The 18,715-nt window shown below is 37.3% G+C and overlaps 1 protein-coding gene across 1 annotated transcript in view; it reads right to left on the reverse strand.

Moving 5' to 3' along the window:
• The window catches only part of celsr3 (cadherin, EGF LAG seven-pass G-type receptor 3), a 163,862-nt gene that overhangs the window by 70,603 nt on the left and 74,544 nt on the right, over positions 1–18,715 (reverse strand). The window contains exons 5-12 of the mRNA XM_041798985.1: positions 11,433–11,548; positions 10,650–10,738; positions 10,347–10,361; positions 9,686–9,843; positions 6,815–6,978; positions 4,861–4,986; positions 2,269–2,438; positions 1,201–1,386 (exon numbers count right to left, since the gene is read on the reverse strand). Of these exons, the coding sequence (XP_041654919.1) occupies positions 1,201–1,386; positions 2,269–2,438; positions 4,861–4,986; positions 6,815–6,978; positions 9,686–9,843; positions 10,347–10,361; positions 10,650–10,738; positions 11,433–11,548 (1,024 nt within the window). The remainder of the gene's footprint in view (positions 1–1,200; positions 1,387–2,268; positions 2,439–4,860; positions 4,987–6,814; positions 6,979–9,685; positions 9,844–10,346; positions 10,362–10,649; positions 10,739–11,432; positions 11,549–18,715) is intronic.

Genomic DNA, 18,715 nt, shown 5'->3' on the forward strand with positions numbered 1-18,715 from the left:
AACCATCATCTGACGAGGCAGAGGAATTCTTTATATAACATGAAAATATCAAGGTTGTCAACAGGTATATGGGATGATAAAATAAGTCACAGATCTTCAGTAAAGGTACAATTGAAAAATAAAAAAAAATCAATAAGAGATTTGTAATTTATGCAATTTTCATTGGGTAAGATAAGAATGATAAGAACATAAAAATGGTTTGTATAACTAATTGTTGATTTCTTTCTTTTTCACATTACAAACTGGAAGTCATGATTTTTTTTTTATGTTTTCATTTGCCTGTATCTCACAGTGAGTGAGCAGTCATTTATAATGACAGCTAATGTCATTCAAAGGTGTAAGAGGTGGGTGTGAAAATGAGGGTAAATTGTTTTGTAGCAGCAGGATGGATGATTGACTTTATTAAATAAAAGAAAACAGTAACATGCAATCATTGTGTAGAAGGTCAACGCTCAATTGATAACAATGACAGCGCTGTAAAGTAGTGTTGACAGACAATTCAGCTTGTAACAACCACAAGAGAAAATCAATGAGCTGCATTTATCAATGTTTCAGCAGCAGTGAGAATGCTTAAATAGTTCAGTCAGATAAAAGCTACAAATATGGTTAATAATTGCAAAGGTAACAATTGTTTAATTGGGGGGGGGGGGGGGGGGGTTAATAATTTCATATTTAAAATGTTTTACAACATTAACTCTGATAATGTTGATGCACTTTGAAGAACAGCCTGATACATTCTTATAGAAAAATGAATGAAAAAATAGCTGACAGATAATTTAAGAACTGAATCAGCATAAAACAAGATAATATTTAGAAACATAGAAGACACTTGAACAGAAATGGAAAGTGTGTTTGCAACACTGTAAGATAAGCGCCTCACATGAAAATAAACATCAAACTGATGTCATCTAGTGCCATTTTCATTTTTAATCCTCTTCAGATTATGGAAACTAGGACCGCCGGCCTACATTTTAGAGCAACCTGTACTGATCAGGGCTATAAAAAAATCTATTTGTGTAGTGGGTGACATGGTTAAAGTCTTGGTACCAAAAAGGACAATCTGAGACTAAAAAATTACACAACCATGCAGTATAAAATGACCCTTGAAGAGATAATGTGAATCCAAATTTAATTTTCTTTATGCCTCTTAAAGCATAAGTGTCTACAGAGCTTCTGTTTGATTTGTAGGGCATCCATTACCTGATATAGTCCAAAGTCAAGCCGTAGGGTGGCAACGTAGCGAGTCTCACGTCCACTGCGAACATCTCGCAGCTCCAGCTGGAGGTCATGCCAGCGGCCGTCTGCCACCTGAACCTGATCCAAACGCAAACGTACTGGTCTGGTTGAGCCGCGGGCCACAGAGAAGACAAGCTGACCATTTATCACCTGAAAGGAAAGGAGGAAACAAGCACAGGCAAACATCAAAAAAGAGAGCGGGTAAAAGGAAGTGTGAGGAACATGAGTCAGTTAAAACAGCAACGGAATGAAACGCCTGCTTGGTTCAACTGTGGAGACCGAGAGGTGAATATAAACTCCTGTGTTTGAGTGTGGGAGTGTGAAATCCAACATCTTGGCTGCACTCCTGCCAAGATGGTGCTAAATCAATCTTGTCTTTGGATATCATTCTCCAAATGTAAACTCCAAATAATTGCAGCATAAAGAAGGCATTTTGACTTATTTCTTGTATAGAAAATGAAATTAGTATAACACTCAGTAGAACCACGTTGACCATGATACATCAGTGTACTTATCATAATCAACATGACTGCTGCCAACAGATATTGCTGCCCACGCTGTGTTTTACATTATGTGCCACCTGGTGAGATTTAGCTTAAAATGTGCAGCATCAAATCAAAGCATACCATTAGTACATTTAAAGTACAAAAGAGAAAAAAATGTTGCTATTTATGTGTTAATCTAAATGCAACTTATGTTTTCATGTCTTTAGGTAATGCAGAGAGGCTTAAAGAACAGACACTACTTTTGGCTCCATCTTAAAAAATGGCCAAATACTGCTAGTGCTGTGCTCATGGTGATTAACGCTGGTCTCCATTATAAAAGGGTATAGTCTTTATAACAATATTAATGACTAATGCTGGTCTATTATGGGCCAGAGAGACCTGCCCTCTTTGTAACTTTGGTTATGAATTGGCACTATATAAACATTGATTGATTGATTGATTGATTGATTGACTGATTGATTGATTGATTGATTGATTGAAAAAGCATGCATTATCATGTCACATTTATGATGAATGTGGTAATTACTTGGAAGAGCAGGCTGGTATATTGGCCAGCCTGAGCCTGCAGTAAGGTTCCCTCTCTCGCTCTGGTCCTGAACACTAGACCAAGATACCAGGGCGTGGAGATTGTCACATCATTCTTCAGGTCCCACCACAGGGCACTGTTACCCAGGAAGCGATGAGGATGTGGCATCACTGAGGATCAGAGAAAGATCATTAATAAAAACAAATGCGTAATATACAAAATGACCACATAATCCAAAGTCTGGGACCAATTGCAGTTTTTCAGCGAAAATGTAGACAACATCAAAATGAGAAGGGCCAGCAGGTTGTCTAGTGTATAAAATTTGTGCTTCTAAGGGAAGTCTGCTGGAAGCAAAGTTTGCTTTGTTTGAACAAACAAAGGTTGACAGACGTTCAGAACAAGCAAGCAAAACTCAAAAGACCTGGTGTCATTCATTGCTCAAGATATTTGTCACAATTACAAGTGACACTGGTAACTGTTTAAGCATCTGCATCCATAAAGAATAAGCCACAAAGCAGACCCGTAGCACTGGTCAGGAGTTGGAGAGGTACATAGAGAGGGAAATTCAATTGATACACTGCCACTAAACACATTTGTGCCTGGACTTTGGTTTCATATAAAACTGTTACATTTTCTTTGAAAACCACATAAGTTTATCAACTTCAGAAAAATTCCCTTAGGATTAAATAAACAACAACCCAACAACAACAAAAATACAATTTATTCAACAGGCACAACTTTCACTTCCAAGAGCAAGCTATTTCAGTTCGGTACATACCTTGGTTTTGAAGTCATGGTTCAGCATGTTTTTGGTACGGTAATTAAAGTGAATAGATAACTTTTTTTGTAATTAAATGATATTTAAATAAGTAGGCTAAATAAATTATATTTAAATTATTAATAATGCTGCAACCTCTCTCCAACAGGTCTTTAATGAATGAAAATATTCATAAATTAATATTTGTTTTAAGTTACATTTACGCTCATTCAAGAAACACAAAAATTTCCCAGCCAACTTGAACACATCATCATCATACGACCTAAGTTAGCTTGGTAAGCATGCTAATTAGCGTCTATCCTGCCAATTTCAACACAGACTTCAGCACTGGATTACATTTTTAACCAATGGGACCTACTACAAAGTTTGGGGGAACTTTTCACAGCTGTTCTTGGCAGATAAAGAGGTTAGAGCCGTGTGAAATCTGAGGATAACTTTACCCATGGCACAGTTGCAGACATGATGGAGTCCTCTCTTCCCCTCCTCTGAGGCTGACGGTTGAAGGTAGAATTAACTTGATTCACAAATCTAGAGCACCATTTTTATAATAAAAAGATCTTAAATCATGGGAAATTCATAACCGGCTGGTGAGACTTGTTGTTGGACCTCCTTGGTACATTGACATTCTTGTTTGAGTGGTGCTTTTTCAAATGCTTTGATTAGTCCACTGGACGACGTACTGTCAGTGACACACCTGCTGAATAATGTCAGCACTACTGTTGTTGTCTTTGTCCACTGTTGTGTTTCACTTGGAAACAAAGTGTTCCTAAACAGGACACTTTTATCTGGGAATATTCAGGCTGTTGCTGTCGTTTGCTGTGGTTGTGTGGTTGCCAGGACAGTGCCACAGTGAGTTGCGCTCTGGTTTTCTGTCTCTGTATGAGCTTCGTTCAACATCTATCTGTTCAGTACACGTCTGTACCGTACCGAGAGGCCCGTACCAAATCGGTACGGTACCAATACATGTACCTTTACACCCTTAATCCATACCCATAATAAGACAATGTCAGTAAAACACAGATGAGTAAATCCTGGTTCCACCTGGGCTATAGAGGATCACTTTTGTGAGGGGAACCTCTCCAAACTTAAAAGTTAAATTACTAGAGGCAAAAAAGGCAAAAATTCAGTGCTTCACTACATCATTATTTTTTACTATGGGTATTATGAGCTCCCGTTTTTATCCTGGTTTTTAGTGAAGGGAATCATCCTTTTCCTTATTTTGAAGCAGTATCTTTACAAAGGTCAACACTCACACAGCAATCAATCCACACATCCATCCATGACTCTTTGACCGTTCCACTCAAACTCTGTTTTTCTCACACATGGAGAGCCTCCAGCTGTGATGGCTCAGCACAAAGTGGGGAAGAAGCGGTTTAACAGTGAAAAATGCTGAAGCGCAGACTGAGGCATTAACTGGAATGAATGAATGACATAGCACTTCTGAATCTGAACTACTGAAGTGTGAGTCAGCCCACTGGATCGATTTTTTTTTTTAAGTTAACCAAAGTGGAATAAACGAAGACTTATACAACCTGAAAGGTGTCATTGCAAGATTTTTAATTATGCAAAGTTATTCTATAATTAATGAGGTGTTAGCAAAATTACTGCAGACAAAAAAGGCCACTAATGAACAGTTACTCTTCTGGATTTTAAAATCAACCACTCAAATCTTTACTGGCATTAGACAGATTCATCAGCCAATTATCTCAGCCATTGTCTCCCTCATTAGTGATAATAAATATCAAAGCGTACAACACTGCAACATTGTTAAAGGCAGGACCAAAGGATAAAAGTAATTTAATGTATCTTCTCACCATGACTGCAGTCCTTCCCTCCGTATCCCAAGGGGCAGTCACAGGAAAAAGTCTCCCAGCTCACCCTGCAGGTTCCTCCGTTCTGGCAGGGGTTGGACTTACAGAAGGGGAGCTTGGCACTGCAGCCTGAAGAAAGCACAGACAGTAAGATAAGCTTTAGTTTCTAAAAATATATCACCAACAACTAATGTTTCAATAAATCAATAAAATGAAACACAACTATATCTTAAGCAGATTCACACGAGTTTTTAACCTCATTTTATCACTTATTTCAAAACGTCACGTCTTGTTTTTCAGAACTTAAAGTGTTTACTTAAGACTTCCTTTTTATGCATCTTGCCATTGTTACTGTCTAACTAGAACCTTAAGAACTAAGAACAAAGTCAGTGTTGAAAATATCATCAAAAAGTGGATGGTTAGTTTGATTTGCATGTCTATTTGTGGACAACTACTTAAGTAGTTTTTTAATTAATAATCAAATACTGCCAGTTGGTTCTGGGATTGCATTTAGAAGGATTTAGACTGCTTTCTTTGAATTTGCTGAAACACACATGGATCTTCTGCAGGCTAAAAAATGAATTACAGAACTTCCGATACAACAATATGGTCCCATGAAAACATATTTGCATGTTTGTTGCAAAATCTGTAAAAAGGTATCAAAACAGTTATTAGTAATATGAATATTTGGAGTTATATTTGAGTTGAACTTTGTCTTTACCACTGGACCCCCCACAACACAGGAGTTATTTTATGAAGATATAATTTCTAGGATTGGGCGGTGTTTATTTTTTAATACTGTCATACCCTTTCCAAACTTTACCAGGGTACATGGTATTACTGCCAGGTGTTCAAAAACCACACTATGTAGGCACTTGTTGGTATGCATGCGCAAGCCCAGCAAGCAGAGCAAGCATGAGCCTCCACCCCGAGTCTAAAAATAACGCTATTCATAAGGCGAGGTTTAAAAGAGCAATGGAAGTAATTTAAAGTTGAATAATTTTCTTAAATTTAAGAAGTAAACTGAGCTGCAGACAGACATTCCTCCTGTTTTTCCTCTCCGTCTATGGCATACACGTTTTCTGCTCTCCTCCCTCCCCTCCTCCCTGATTTAATATGAGAAATGATAATCAACTATTATCTTTTAGGATCTGGGAATGTGAAGCAATGTTCCATGTGCTTTTAAACAGATGAAGACAGGCTTTGATTGTTATTTATTTCCATGTTGTGCTTCATTGGTGACTTCTCTACAGCCACACTTTAGCCAGACTACGTCAGCACCTAAAACAACCACCAAGCAACAACATACTTTATCGACATCACACATAAGAAGGGATAAAGATAAGTTTAAACATTTTTTCAAACCTTCAATTTGTTTGGTGTTGCTACTGCAAGATTATTTATGCACATAGGATTACTTGTAAACTATAATTTCTTGTCACTGATCTACAGGCAGAATGAAGAATGAAAGTGTTTTAAAGTTGTGTTGTCTTTGAACACATTACAGGCACTGGTGTAAGTTTTACAGTTTAGCTTTAACAGTTTGGCAAGAGAAGATCATACCGCCATGCCAGCCAGCAGCTCATTACACAGCACCATCTTCATGACGGCAATGAAAGTAATTGTGGCTATTTTTCAATACCTCGGGATACATTTTTTTTTTCCAATTACGGCCCATTACTATTTCCAATTAACAATTAAACAACACATTCAAAGTACTCTTAAAGCTAAGAGCATGTTAAATTAAAAAAAAAAAAAATAGGGCCTACTATTTCAGTTACATATAATGAATTAACGTTTAAACTTATATTCTAATACAAAAAGAAATAGATATTTCAGTTCATTACAGTGATTTCTTTTACTAAAAATTAACAAAAAAATATAAATGATTAATGATGTGGATGCTGTAAATGTGTTCATTAGTCAAGTGAGGTGAAGTAATGTTATCAGGGCTGACCAGGAATTGTCCCATTATTAGCGATGAATCCAGCCAAGTCCAGCGGCTTGTTATCAATGTGCAGCTCCTTCATACAGCCGATAAACTCTCTAGTGCCAAACGGAAAGTTGTCTGGTACATTGGGGACTCCGCCCAGAAACAACGGACCAGTTAGGTCCAATGATCTGAAAGAGAAGATTAAAAAGTGTAAAAAATGTGTAGAGGGCCAGGAGGATTAACACTCAAGGATGATGGGGTGTGAAGGGGGATAGTTTAAAGTAAAGTAAGAATAGGAAAATCATTAAAGGGTAGGAATGATGCAAAGGGACTACATGAACCCAAGGATTATATTTCACATCAGAGGTGAATGTCAGAAGAACATGAATCAGATAGTGAGTGTGGATATATTACAGAGAAATGGCATGATGATGTTGAGGGACATGAGGAATAGCAGGAAAAGTGCAAAGAGACAAGTATACAGAAAGTAAATGAAGAAACAAGATTATCTGAGTCAAAGCATCAGGAGCAAAGAGGAAAGTTGAAAGACAAATCGGGGCAGAAAGGTGACAGGAGACAGAAATTAAAGCATGGAGATTTCAGAAGATATGAACAAACAGGAATGTCACAGACATAAACAGGAGGCAAAAACAGCAGCAACACAAAAGATGTTGGAGCAGATGAACAAACAAGAGATTAAGTGTTAGTTACAACAAATACCAAGAGAGAGTGAATGAAAAGACAGATGACGAGACAGATGGAAGATGGGTAGAGGGGAAAAACTGCAGAATTGAGAGAACGATGTAAGGGACAGCAAATAACAGTCAAGGGACTGAGAAACAAAAACACATGCTGTCATTTTGAAAGCATTATTTTATTTTCCCTTTTTCTCTAAACTTGTTCGGTTGACGCATGTCAAATAAACGCCTGTGGATGGAAGCCAGAGAGACAAAAGGTGCCAGAGTCAAACAAACAAGAGATTAAGTGTAAGTTACAACAAACATCAATACAGAGCATCATTAATGGAGGATGTGAAGCTGGAGTTAGAGGAGGATGAGACGGTAATGGAGAAATGAAGAAGGAACAAAGGAAGAGCGTGTTGAAATGTTAGTCTTTGGCCTTCCTCTTTGATCTGTCTTCCTTTCTCTCAGTCTGACAGAGCGCTGAACACAGCCAACGTGATTACAGCTTACAGAGACGAGGCCAGACATCAACAGTATGACAGGCTGCTTTTAGCGTAAATTTGTGTGTATATGTATGTGTGTTAAGCACTTCTTAGCATAGATGTAGACATCTACTTTAGGAGGCAAACAGCACAAGCTGAAAGAGTTCAAAACTTTGACAAGGTTGAACAAAACAGACAAGCAACATCAAGAACTTAACGTCAATTTGAATGTGCTGGTTGTATTTAAGAGAATGCAAAGAAGAAGCACATACATACAGACTCCATGAGAGAAACATCAGAGAGGAATGAAAAGAAAATGGCAATAAATGTCAAGAAGAATACGAAGAGGAGTCACAATAGATAACAGGGGTAGGGAAAGACATGAAGGAGCACCAAAAAGGCAAACATGCCTCATAAAAGCCTCAGGTATTCACACATTTCATTCAAAGGCACCTCATCAGGCTGACCTCACATCCATGAAAAATTCCACCATAGTGCAAGCTCAAGTTCTTAACCCAGTTTATGGGTAAATTAATCCTGGACAGTTAATCAAAATTTAGATTAGATAGCAATTTGGCCTTCTGCAATTTCTAAATCACATATGGTGCAATATTTCTTTAACCTTAAATGTTTTTTTTATATAACAGTTATATAAAAATTAGAGCAGAGATGTTATGTTTGCAGATCATGAACCATTCAAGTGTAATTTTTTTTATAATAGTTTACAAAAAATCCTGATTTCCTCATTTTTCTAATTCCTCTAAATCAAAATGCGAATGCCAAAAATGGTCATTCACTGACAGTTCATATTGATTTTTTAACTTAAAAATTGTTCAGCCCAGTTTAAAGTGTTCTATTAAGTCACCCATCAGTCACAGATGATCTTAAATGAAAGTTGTTTTTTGTAAATTAACTACTAAGCTCTGTTTAAAATCCATTAAAGCTCAGGGTCAACTGTAATTCATTACCTTTCAAGTGTAGCAAATAAAACTAAAAAGAGGTCTATTGCACAAATTAACTTAACTGATGAAAACTGAACACCTTTAGTGTCTCATTACTGCTCTCACTCTTTAAATTCTTTTAATTTGACTGACTTACAAAAGCACAAAATTAAAATACAAAGTTAAGTCATGGTTAGCTCTGTGTGAAACCTATGCCTCTCAAAAACACAAGACTGTGATGCTAGTTTTGTCCCTGTGTTTGATAGTTTGGTTTCTGCAGTATCAATAATACCATTAACACCATGCACAAAGTAGCAACATAATATTCACACAAAAATATGACATCAAAAAGCTTTCTTCAACAGCACACAGCAGCTTTTTACTGCCCATACATACATATACAGACATACATAGATGTCTTTATTGCTTATCATTTTTTTCTGTTGTGTGGTGCCTTCAAGACACCAGATTTAAGTCAAGTCAATATTTATTTATATAGCACATTATAAAAACAACCTTAGTTGACCAAAGTGCTTTACAGGCTTTGACAAAACAGTAAAAGTACAATAAATGACTCACAAAAAAACATAATGATCCAGCAATATCAAAGAGAAGGCATATCAAAATGTCAAGCTACACTTGCATTAAAAGTCAGTGCAAATCAGTGAGTTTTTAGCAAAGATTTAAAATTATCTATAGACTGAGAAGTTCTAATGTTAAGAGGTAAGAGCAGCCACAGCTTTAAAGAAAGCATTCAACCAAGGGGAACTGAAAGACAGATGAACTCACTTTTTGCTGCTGGTCTGTTTGCCTTGTGCAGCACAGCTGTAATTTCCCAGCTGTGTACCAAAGCGTAGTGACAATGCTGTATCACAGTCGTCAATGCTCACTACAGCAATCTTCTCATCTGATGGACCCTGGGCCTCTCCAGTCATACTTCGTTTGGGCTGAAAAACACACAAATATAAACATTAACACATAGGAACAAGCAAGACTGAAGAGGGGTGCGAAAATTTTAAAAAAGGAAAAAACATATCAGAAGGCATGCAAAAAACTACAACTTGACTTACTTTTTCCAGAGATTACACTCTGCATTAACACACCTCTCCAGGTAACTTACAACTTAAAAACTTCAAACACAAAGAATATACTAGGAGCTACACATCTACTGCACATTATGTTAGAGAGAAACTGGGGAGAATTTCAGAAAGGGGAGAGAATGTGGGAAGAGGAGGAAATTTACAACCAAGCAACCTTGCATACAAGCAAGAAATTTATGGATTAAAGTCAAACAAAAAACATTCACTCTTCACTTATTGTCTGCTGGTGTAATAAAAAGAAACAGAAGAAAACTAGGGTGGAGGGGCAAGGAAAGGAGAACAATCAGGAAAAAGGATGAGACAAAGAAATATGGACGTGTATGTGCACCCTGACACAAACTCATACTCACATAGCGTGTAGCTGGCTGAGGAAAATCAAAGAACATGAAGAAAATTAAAGGTGATGTGTGGAGAAAATGCATGAATGAAATGGTGACAAGCTAACGCCCCCAAAACAGTAGAAACACTCTAGCATAATTCAACGTGCTTTGTTGTTATGAAGGCTGAGAAACTGTTCTGCCGACGCATCAGAAGTACAGTACGAATAATCACAAGTAAATGATAGAACTTCAAAGGATTATTCCTCAAACAGCCATCACAATCACAAAATGTAAGATCAAAAGCAACACTGAGAATCAAAAAAGTAAAGCAACCTTGTTGTAGTAGTGGATATGAACAGTATGCCAGTTTCCATCACTCACACCACCTGGCAGGAAGGGATTCACCTGAGTGGATGATTCACCTGCAGACAGATGAAACTTGTATTAAAAAAAGCAAGTTTAAGTAACGACTCATCAATAGCCAAAGAAATTAATTAACTGCTGCTTCAGTTACTTTTTATTTGGTAACATTAGAACTGTATGCATCAGCTTTTATTGACTTCATGATAATACTCATGATTATTTCCTGTGCTCCCATTTCCAGCCTCCCATGGGCATGCAACATATATATTTGTATATCACATGTAAAAACAACATAATTTCTGGGCCGATTACTTTGTTTGCTAGTACCTTGACTGACTACATTCAGATCCACAAATACTCTTTATTTTCCTTGATGATCAGCTTGTTTGAACAGATTCCTAAAACCTTCAAAACTGTTGGCAACACTCTCGAATTTACATGAATAATCACATTTTGATAACATAGCCTGCTCTTATTTATTAATCTTCATAAAAAATACCCATGTATACATGTTACACAACATGTAAAAATAAATCACATCTCTTGATCCCATCAAGAAAAAATTGCTCTTATATCAGACCGGGTGTGAGTATGCGCACATGCTGTTATAGGCTACAATACTTCAACCCATTTAACATGTGTACTTAACACATGTTAAATGGGAAAAAGAGTAGGGAGGGTAGGAAGTTCTTAAATATCGACACGTCTGTAAAATCCTATTCATAACAAAAAAAAATTAAAACATGTCTTTACCTGTGGAATATTTGAGCACCACTTGTCCATCTTGGATCTCCAATGCAATGAAGTCATGTTTCTCATTGAAGCGGCCATTATAGAAGAGAAGTCCACTGTTCTCCAAGGTGGCAAAACTTAAAAAACACACACAGAAAAAACAGGACCGTGAATAAACCATATGCATATGACTGGCATGAGTTTTTGATTGAATAGCCTTGCTCTTTTTACACATTTATTCACAATGGTTGATTCTTGTGGTGTGTAGACATGTTTACAACTGCTCATCAAAATAAGTACTATTTTTTTTTTACATATATCAATTATCAAATCACAACAATAAAAGCTTCAGCAACTAACCTCATTAGGTTAACTGGTGACTAGGAATGGGCGGTCATACGGTAATACCATATACTGGGGTATTAAAAAATAGCCATGGTATTGCCTCAATTACCGTCATTGAGACAGGGCCATGTGACAAGTGCAGGTTTTTAAACAAATGCCTTGAAAACATGTGTCTCTCTCCACCAGCAGCACCACTGCCAGTGTGTGAAGATGCTTTAACATGATAAATGAAATCCTGCTTATGATTTCATTTCAATTTGGCAAACGATGAAGGCGCTCAGAGCTATACTGGAGTTTTTAAACTTGTGGCAACAGAGTTTTCCTGCGCTGCACAACACGGATATAAATAATTAAGGCAGATCTTTATCTGTTTAGAAGCACACGGGACATTGCTTCACACTCATAGATGCTGTATTATAACAGTTGAGGATTTTTATTTTAATTTCCTCGTACAATAGGGTAAAGCTGTCATATATTTAAGGTATTACACACAGAGACACGGCGAGAAAGAGAGCGAGGGAGGGAGAGAGAGAGAGGAAAAAGGAGACAAAGGATGAGTTCATTCTGCCTTATCTCTTCTTACCTGTAAGGTGTGAAAACAAAGGCTGTCAACTTAAAGTCACTTCCAGCTAGAAATGAGTGATATCATATGCGGGGGTATTAATAAATACCCATGTTATTGCTTTAGTCAATGTCATGAAGACAGTACTGCTTAAAAAAGCGCACGTTTATAAGGAAAAAAATGCCTTGAGAGTCTGTGTCCATTCAAACTGTAGCACCACTGTGTCTGTGTGAAGATGCTTCAGAGGTGATGAAAGAATTTCTGTTAATGATGTCAGCCCAATTTGGCAAACGACGAACGTGCACATACATACCGACGTATAGAAACTGTGCACCATGGAATGCCATCAGCACTGTGCACGTGCTGGATGGAAGACGGGGCTCGGCATTGTTGCACTACGAGGATAAATAATATTAAAGGCCAATCTTCTATCTGTTTAAAAGCACGCTGGGCATTACTAAATATTCCCATGTCCTGTATGATAATAGGTTATTGTGTCTCATAATGGCTCTGGAAGGAGCGGAGGTAAGACAGAGGAATAAGTGCACGTCTGTGTGGAGAGGAAAAGAGAGAAATGTCATTTGTGGTAAATAAGTAAAGTAAATGTTAACTTCTATGATAAACATGCTCACCTGTTAATCACTTCATGAGCTCCTGCAAACGGCTCCCTATAATCTTTTTTTAACTGTAGCATTTTGATAAAAGAATAAATAAAGCACTGTAGAGGTGCGCGCTGTCATGTGTGTGTGTGTGTGTGTGTGTGTGTGTGTGTGTGTGTGTGTGTGTGTGTGTGTGTGTGTGTGGCGGTAATACCCTATACCCCGGTAAAATTTGGGGAGGGTATGACGGTGTTAAAAGATGGATACTGCCCAAGCCTACTGGTGACTCTAAATTAGATGTAAGTGTGAGCATGCCTGGTTGTCTGTCTCCATATGTCTGCCCTGCAATTGATTAGCAATCAGTCCAGGGTGTACCCTACCTCTCACCCAATGACAGCTGGGATAGGCTCCACCCCCCCCAGCAACCCCAAACGGGACAGGTGGTATAGAAAATGGATGGATGGATGGATGGAATAAAAGCTTTAATAAAAGGATTTTATTTGCTACAATGAAAATGATATGCTGTCTCCTTCAGTTGCAGCGATGTGAAATGGGAGGCTTTTAAAACATCAAAGAACCGCAAGAATTTACAAGTTGCAACTCATTAATCTTTGGTCTGAACTCAGCTTTACCACTTTTAGCTTTTCAGCTTTATATTCTCAAGTATTTTTTGTGAATATTCAACTGCATGATTGCCACCACTATGTAGTTAAAAAAAAGACTATGAACAAGACATAAAGGATCATACTTTGCTTTGTTACCCTTTAATAATATTAAGCTTTTAATAAAACAATTAGCTTTTGTGTCAAAAGAAAGCAGTTTCAGACTGTAATCAATGACATAGAATGTTCCAGCTCCTGTCAACATGTAAATCTGATTTTAAAGTGTCAAAAAAGTTTCAAACTACTGTTCTCTAGTGTAAGGGGTCTGAGTTTAATCATCAATATCAAAACATCCGCTGCCCGTCAGGGTAAAATTGCTTCCTAACAGCATGCAAATTTCAACACTCTAAGGCATCGCACTTAAATCCAATAAATACTGAATCCTCTGCCCTGTGAATTTCAGTCTCCCCTTATTAAAAATATGACAGCTAGCATTTTTATTTTGATGGTAGACAAACAGAAGTGTGATGCTTTTTACAGAAATGCCTTTGATGATGTGAACTGATAACTTTGCCTTCATTTTTGTGGGGAATCAACATGTGACTCACAGTTATGGACATTACTGATACACCATTGTCTCCCCTTTAACACCCAGCACTCAGCACCTTGTAAATACCCCTCACTCCTAATTCTAAATCCAAGTCAACAGGGACAATGTAAAAATCAGAATTTTGGGTTGCTCAGCACCTAAAGACATTGGGGCAGGGTTCCTGCACATTTGTAAGTCAAATTTAAGACTTTTTAAAAGTCCTTTAAAGACTGAGAATATTACTATTATTATAAAGACTGTGGAGCTGACAGACAAAAAGCCTATGTACAGGCTGTAAAGACTTAACTGATTTTACATATCGTAACTTGGCCAAGTAAATAAGCAAAAAGAATTTAAAAAAATTTTTGAATACAGTTGGCAAGGAAACAAAGACTACATAAAGACATGTCTAGGTCAAGGTGCATTTTACGATTTAAGACCCCTGACAAGAAAAAATAAGTTTTTTCAAGACCTAAAATTTCAAATGTCCAATTAAAGATTTTTTTTAAGACTTTACAATTATCTGCAGGAACCTTCTTCAAGGAGAGTGTGAGCTCTGGTTATGTTAACACAGCATATTACACAAATGCTAAATTTATAGATTAAACAGAAATGAATACTGAGCTCCTTTGGAAGCTTTGTAAGAAAGAACAAAACTGAAGAACATTTAATAAAGCATAAGGCAAAAGCCTCCAGCTGCTGAGAGTCATGCAATTGTCTGTTTTCCAAAGCAAGGCCAGGGGGACATGCTCAGGCCAAGGCTGCCATGTTAACACAGTCTGATCAAAAGAACTGTTTAATATTTTTGAAACTACAGCACAGATGACAAGTTTTCATTCCTGGCAACAAAATGTAGGAAGATTCCCACTGCAAAAGATGTCCACTTAAAAATGCTTTTAACTTAGTGTCTTTCTTGTTGCTTTGGCTTCCACTTGTGGACCCTTGTAGCAAAGAGATGTTGACCCATACATGCATAAATATTATTCTCTCATTAAAATAAAATCCTGCCTTCTTTCTTTTAACTGTCTAATTTACAGTGAGCCTAATGTACAGTCTAATGAGGTTGTCAACATTTTCAACACTTTGATACTTCTACAATACAGTCTGCTTTAAATAATATTATATCCAGTTTTTTAATTTAATTGCATAGCAACAAGTGTCTCAAAAAGTAGATATACCATCTTAATTCTGACCCAGAGGTTCAGACAACCAGAGAGAGAAAGCACAATAGTGAGTAATTAAGAGAGGTTGTTTCTAACTGTTTCACAGTGATTGCACTCAAAAAGTTCAAAATCCTTTAAACATGGCAACTGTAGGGTCTAATGCAGGACTCACTGTGAGACTTTCCCAGGGAAAATAACCAAAGGCAAACAGCTGTGACAAACATTGAAAAAAGAAATGGCCAAATATATCCCCATGATCTGGTTTGCTATTGTTGGTCAAAAAAAATATCAGAATTAATCTTAGATTTATTAACAGTTAAAACTCACTGTTCTTTCCAAGTATTTGCATTTCCCACTGCTGGCTTTAGTACCTTCAGAAATAAATACAGCCGTGACAGTGGAAACAGTATTGTAATACAGGAGTATCAAGAAAATGCAATATGAAAAAACTACATTACTATTTCTATCACAACAACTATAATATACTCCTGTAATCTGAGACTGTTGCTTGCATCTAAAAATAAGCCAAGCACTATTTAACAGGCTGAGCATGTATGGTTTTCACAGCTCTGCTGTGGTTCAAACAGCACAGTGTCATCCTATCTTACAGTTTACAAATGCAATCTCTAGGAGCTGTCTGTGTCTAATACCCTTGTTACTGATATTGGATATTGACACTGTCAATAATGTAGACTTTTAGTTGAGTCTTGGGAATCAAATTTAAAGATTTAAACAAAATAAAAAAGAATGTTTTATTCTTAACCTGTCAGTTTTAAGTGTGCTAAGGGTTTGTTGACTAAAAAATGCAGATATTGACAACTTTAGTGTAGCTGTTGCACTCCTATCTGCTGTCTGCCACATGCTGTCCCACCTGATGGCTTCAACACATTTAATATTTGAATTATGGGTATATCTATACTGTCACAGCTCAGTAGAACACAGACATTATAAATCATACTTTCTCAGGCAGTTACAACCACAAAAAACTTGTGAAGGAGAAAATATTTTGCAGTGGAGAAATAAAATGCTCTGGGAGAGAGTTAGTGACATGGATATTGATTCAGTTCTGTTTGGTCCTGATGTGAAAATCAGGCCAAGGAATGCTGTTGGCAGCAGACTGGATGCTAAATAAAACACATCAAGGGAGGAAGTCTGACAGTCACTCAGATTTACAGTATGTGTATTTACAGTCATCAACAGATAACATTAAAGTAACAAAACAACAGGAATAATATTAAAAGTTTTACTGTTCTGACAGTTAAATCATGTAACTGTGGTTTCTTAGAGATAGCGATGTAAATAACAATTAGTCCTGAGTTCTGAAGGTGACACTAAGATGTACAAATGGCAACTGAGTGAAGAGTCTGGAGCATGTTGAGCAGCACACAGTGTGCTCTCTAAAGTTTGTAAATGTATTTTTTTCTGTGGCTGGCAATTTATGATTAGGAATGAATTTGCCCAAACAAGGATCATTTAATTTATTTTGGTTTGAACAGAACTACCATTGCTGTAACTGTGACTTAAGAGTTGTTTCATCCACAGGTAAAACGTCAACATGTTAGGCTGTCACACATAACAGTGATTTCCTCTCATTACTGTAAAGGCCATTCAAGTCTTGCTGTAAAGTTTGTCTTAGTCAGTGTCAAGTTGAAGGAGTTGCTGAATAAATTATTCCGGCAGCTCAGACAGAAGTAAACAGCTGAGTTCTGAGATGTGCTGCACTGCAAGATACACAAAACTAAAGCAGCTCAACAGTGCCTGCTAAAAATACAGTTACATTAGCATTATCATTTTCCCATGTGTCTGTTATGCAGTGTAATGAAATTGATTCCTTCCTGGTAAAGACATTATGAAGGCAGTGTTTCATATCACCATGGAATTGTGCCAGTAAACTGTAGGAAAAGTAGGATTATGTTTCTCAGAACACAGCTGCTCAACTAATACCTAAAACTTCAAGGTTCATCAAACTTCTCAGTGGGAAAGAAAGAAGAAAGAGAACTTCTTGCTTTATGCACTAACACAAAATAATGATTTGGTTGACCTATCAGATGCACTTTTAAAGTAGTGACGCACCAATGAATCAGTGGAGCATCAGCATCAGCCGATGGTCGTCCTGTTACTGGTCTTCAGCCCATTGGCAAAAAAAAAGTTACATGCACCCATGACAACTGCCAATGTATTTCAAATGTGGAAAACAGACAATTCTGAAGTGCATGCTGTTGTGAGAGAAATACTAAAATATGACAAAATCAATGACAGGCAGATGTCTGACAAGTTTTTGTTATGCATACCCTACAGCTGGCTGTCCAGCTCAGCTGAATTTGTAGCCTTCTTGAATGTGGTTGCAAATGGCCAAAAAATAACACACTTTTTACATTCTCACCTTGCCTACTCGTGCCTGCAGGTTGTGCAGGTGCAGTCGGGAATGAAGCCAAAAGACTGCAGCAGTACCTGTCCACCCAGTGGAAAAGTACGTTTAACATGATGCAAAGTCTCTTGTAACAAAAACAAACACTCCCCACTTATGCTGCAGACTACAATCTCCCAACAACTTTAACTGCACAGCATTCAGTTTGAAAACTTTATCACAGTTCTCTCTTTATTTGAATAGCTGACAAAAGAAGTCAGCACATCTCATTCATCAGCTGCTGATGTGACCCCCCAAGTAAGAGCCCTGAAACATCTTTAACGCACAGAGACAGCCAATGATCATGGTGTTAAAAAAAGACAAAGGTTGTGTCCGGAATCCCTCCAAATTTACTATATAGTGCACTACATTCATACACCATGTTGTAGTGGTGTCTGAATGAGCATTGTTATTCACTATGTAATGCACTCATTTTATCCCACAATGCATTGTGAAAAGTAGTGAACAACCGTTGGTCACTAGCCCAGCAATATTTACCATCATGCATCCCGGTTGCTGCTCTCAAACATGACGAATGACAAGAGGAGCAGAGGAACACATATAAAACCTTTTTTTATGCTTTTTTGTTTGTTGGTTTTAACCAAAGTATACAATCCGAAAAGGTTAAGGATTCAAAACAGAGTAACTTTTCCCCCTATGAGTATTTCAAGACATTAGACCAGTGACTCCCAACCATTTTTCTTCTTCTTTTTTTTTTTTTTTTTTTAGTACAACGTGATGAGCCTAAAAAATGTATTAATGCTTCAAAAGGCTTTTTATGTTCATTTTAGGATCATTTAGACTACTTAACAGGTGCAGTAAGGAACCGGTCATGGATTAAACTAGTCCCCAACTAGGTGATTTTTAATTTTTGTATACCTGAACTACCAATCGATTGGTTGGTGCCTAGGTGTAATTTCTGTTGAGCATGTTTTTCTTTGTTCGACTACAGGCCTACACCATTGTTTCAAAATATCATAGACGCTCATTAGGAAAAAATAATAACCTCAGCATCAGCCTAGCAACAACCATAGGTT

The sequence above is a fragment of the Cheilinus undulatus genome, linkage group 11 (assembly GCF_018320785.1).
Source record: "Cheilinus undulatus linkage group 11, ASM1832078v1, whole genome shotgun sequence".
In the NCBI taxonomy this organism is placed as follows: Eukaryota; Metazoa; Chordata; class Actinopteri; order Labriformes; family Labridae; genus Cheilinus; species Cheilinus undulatus.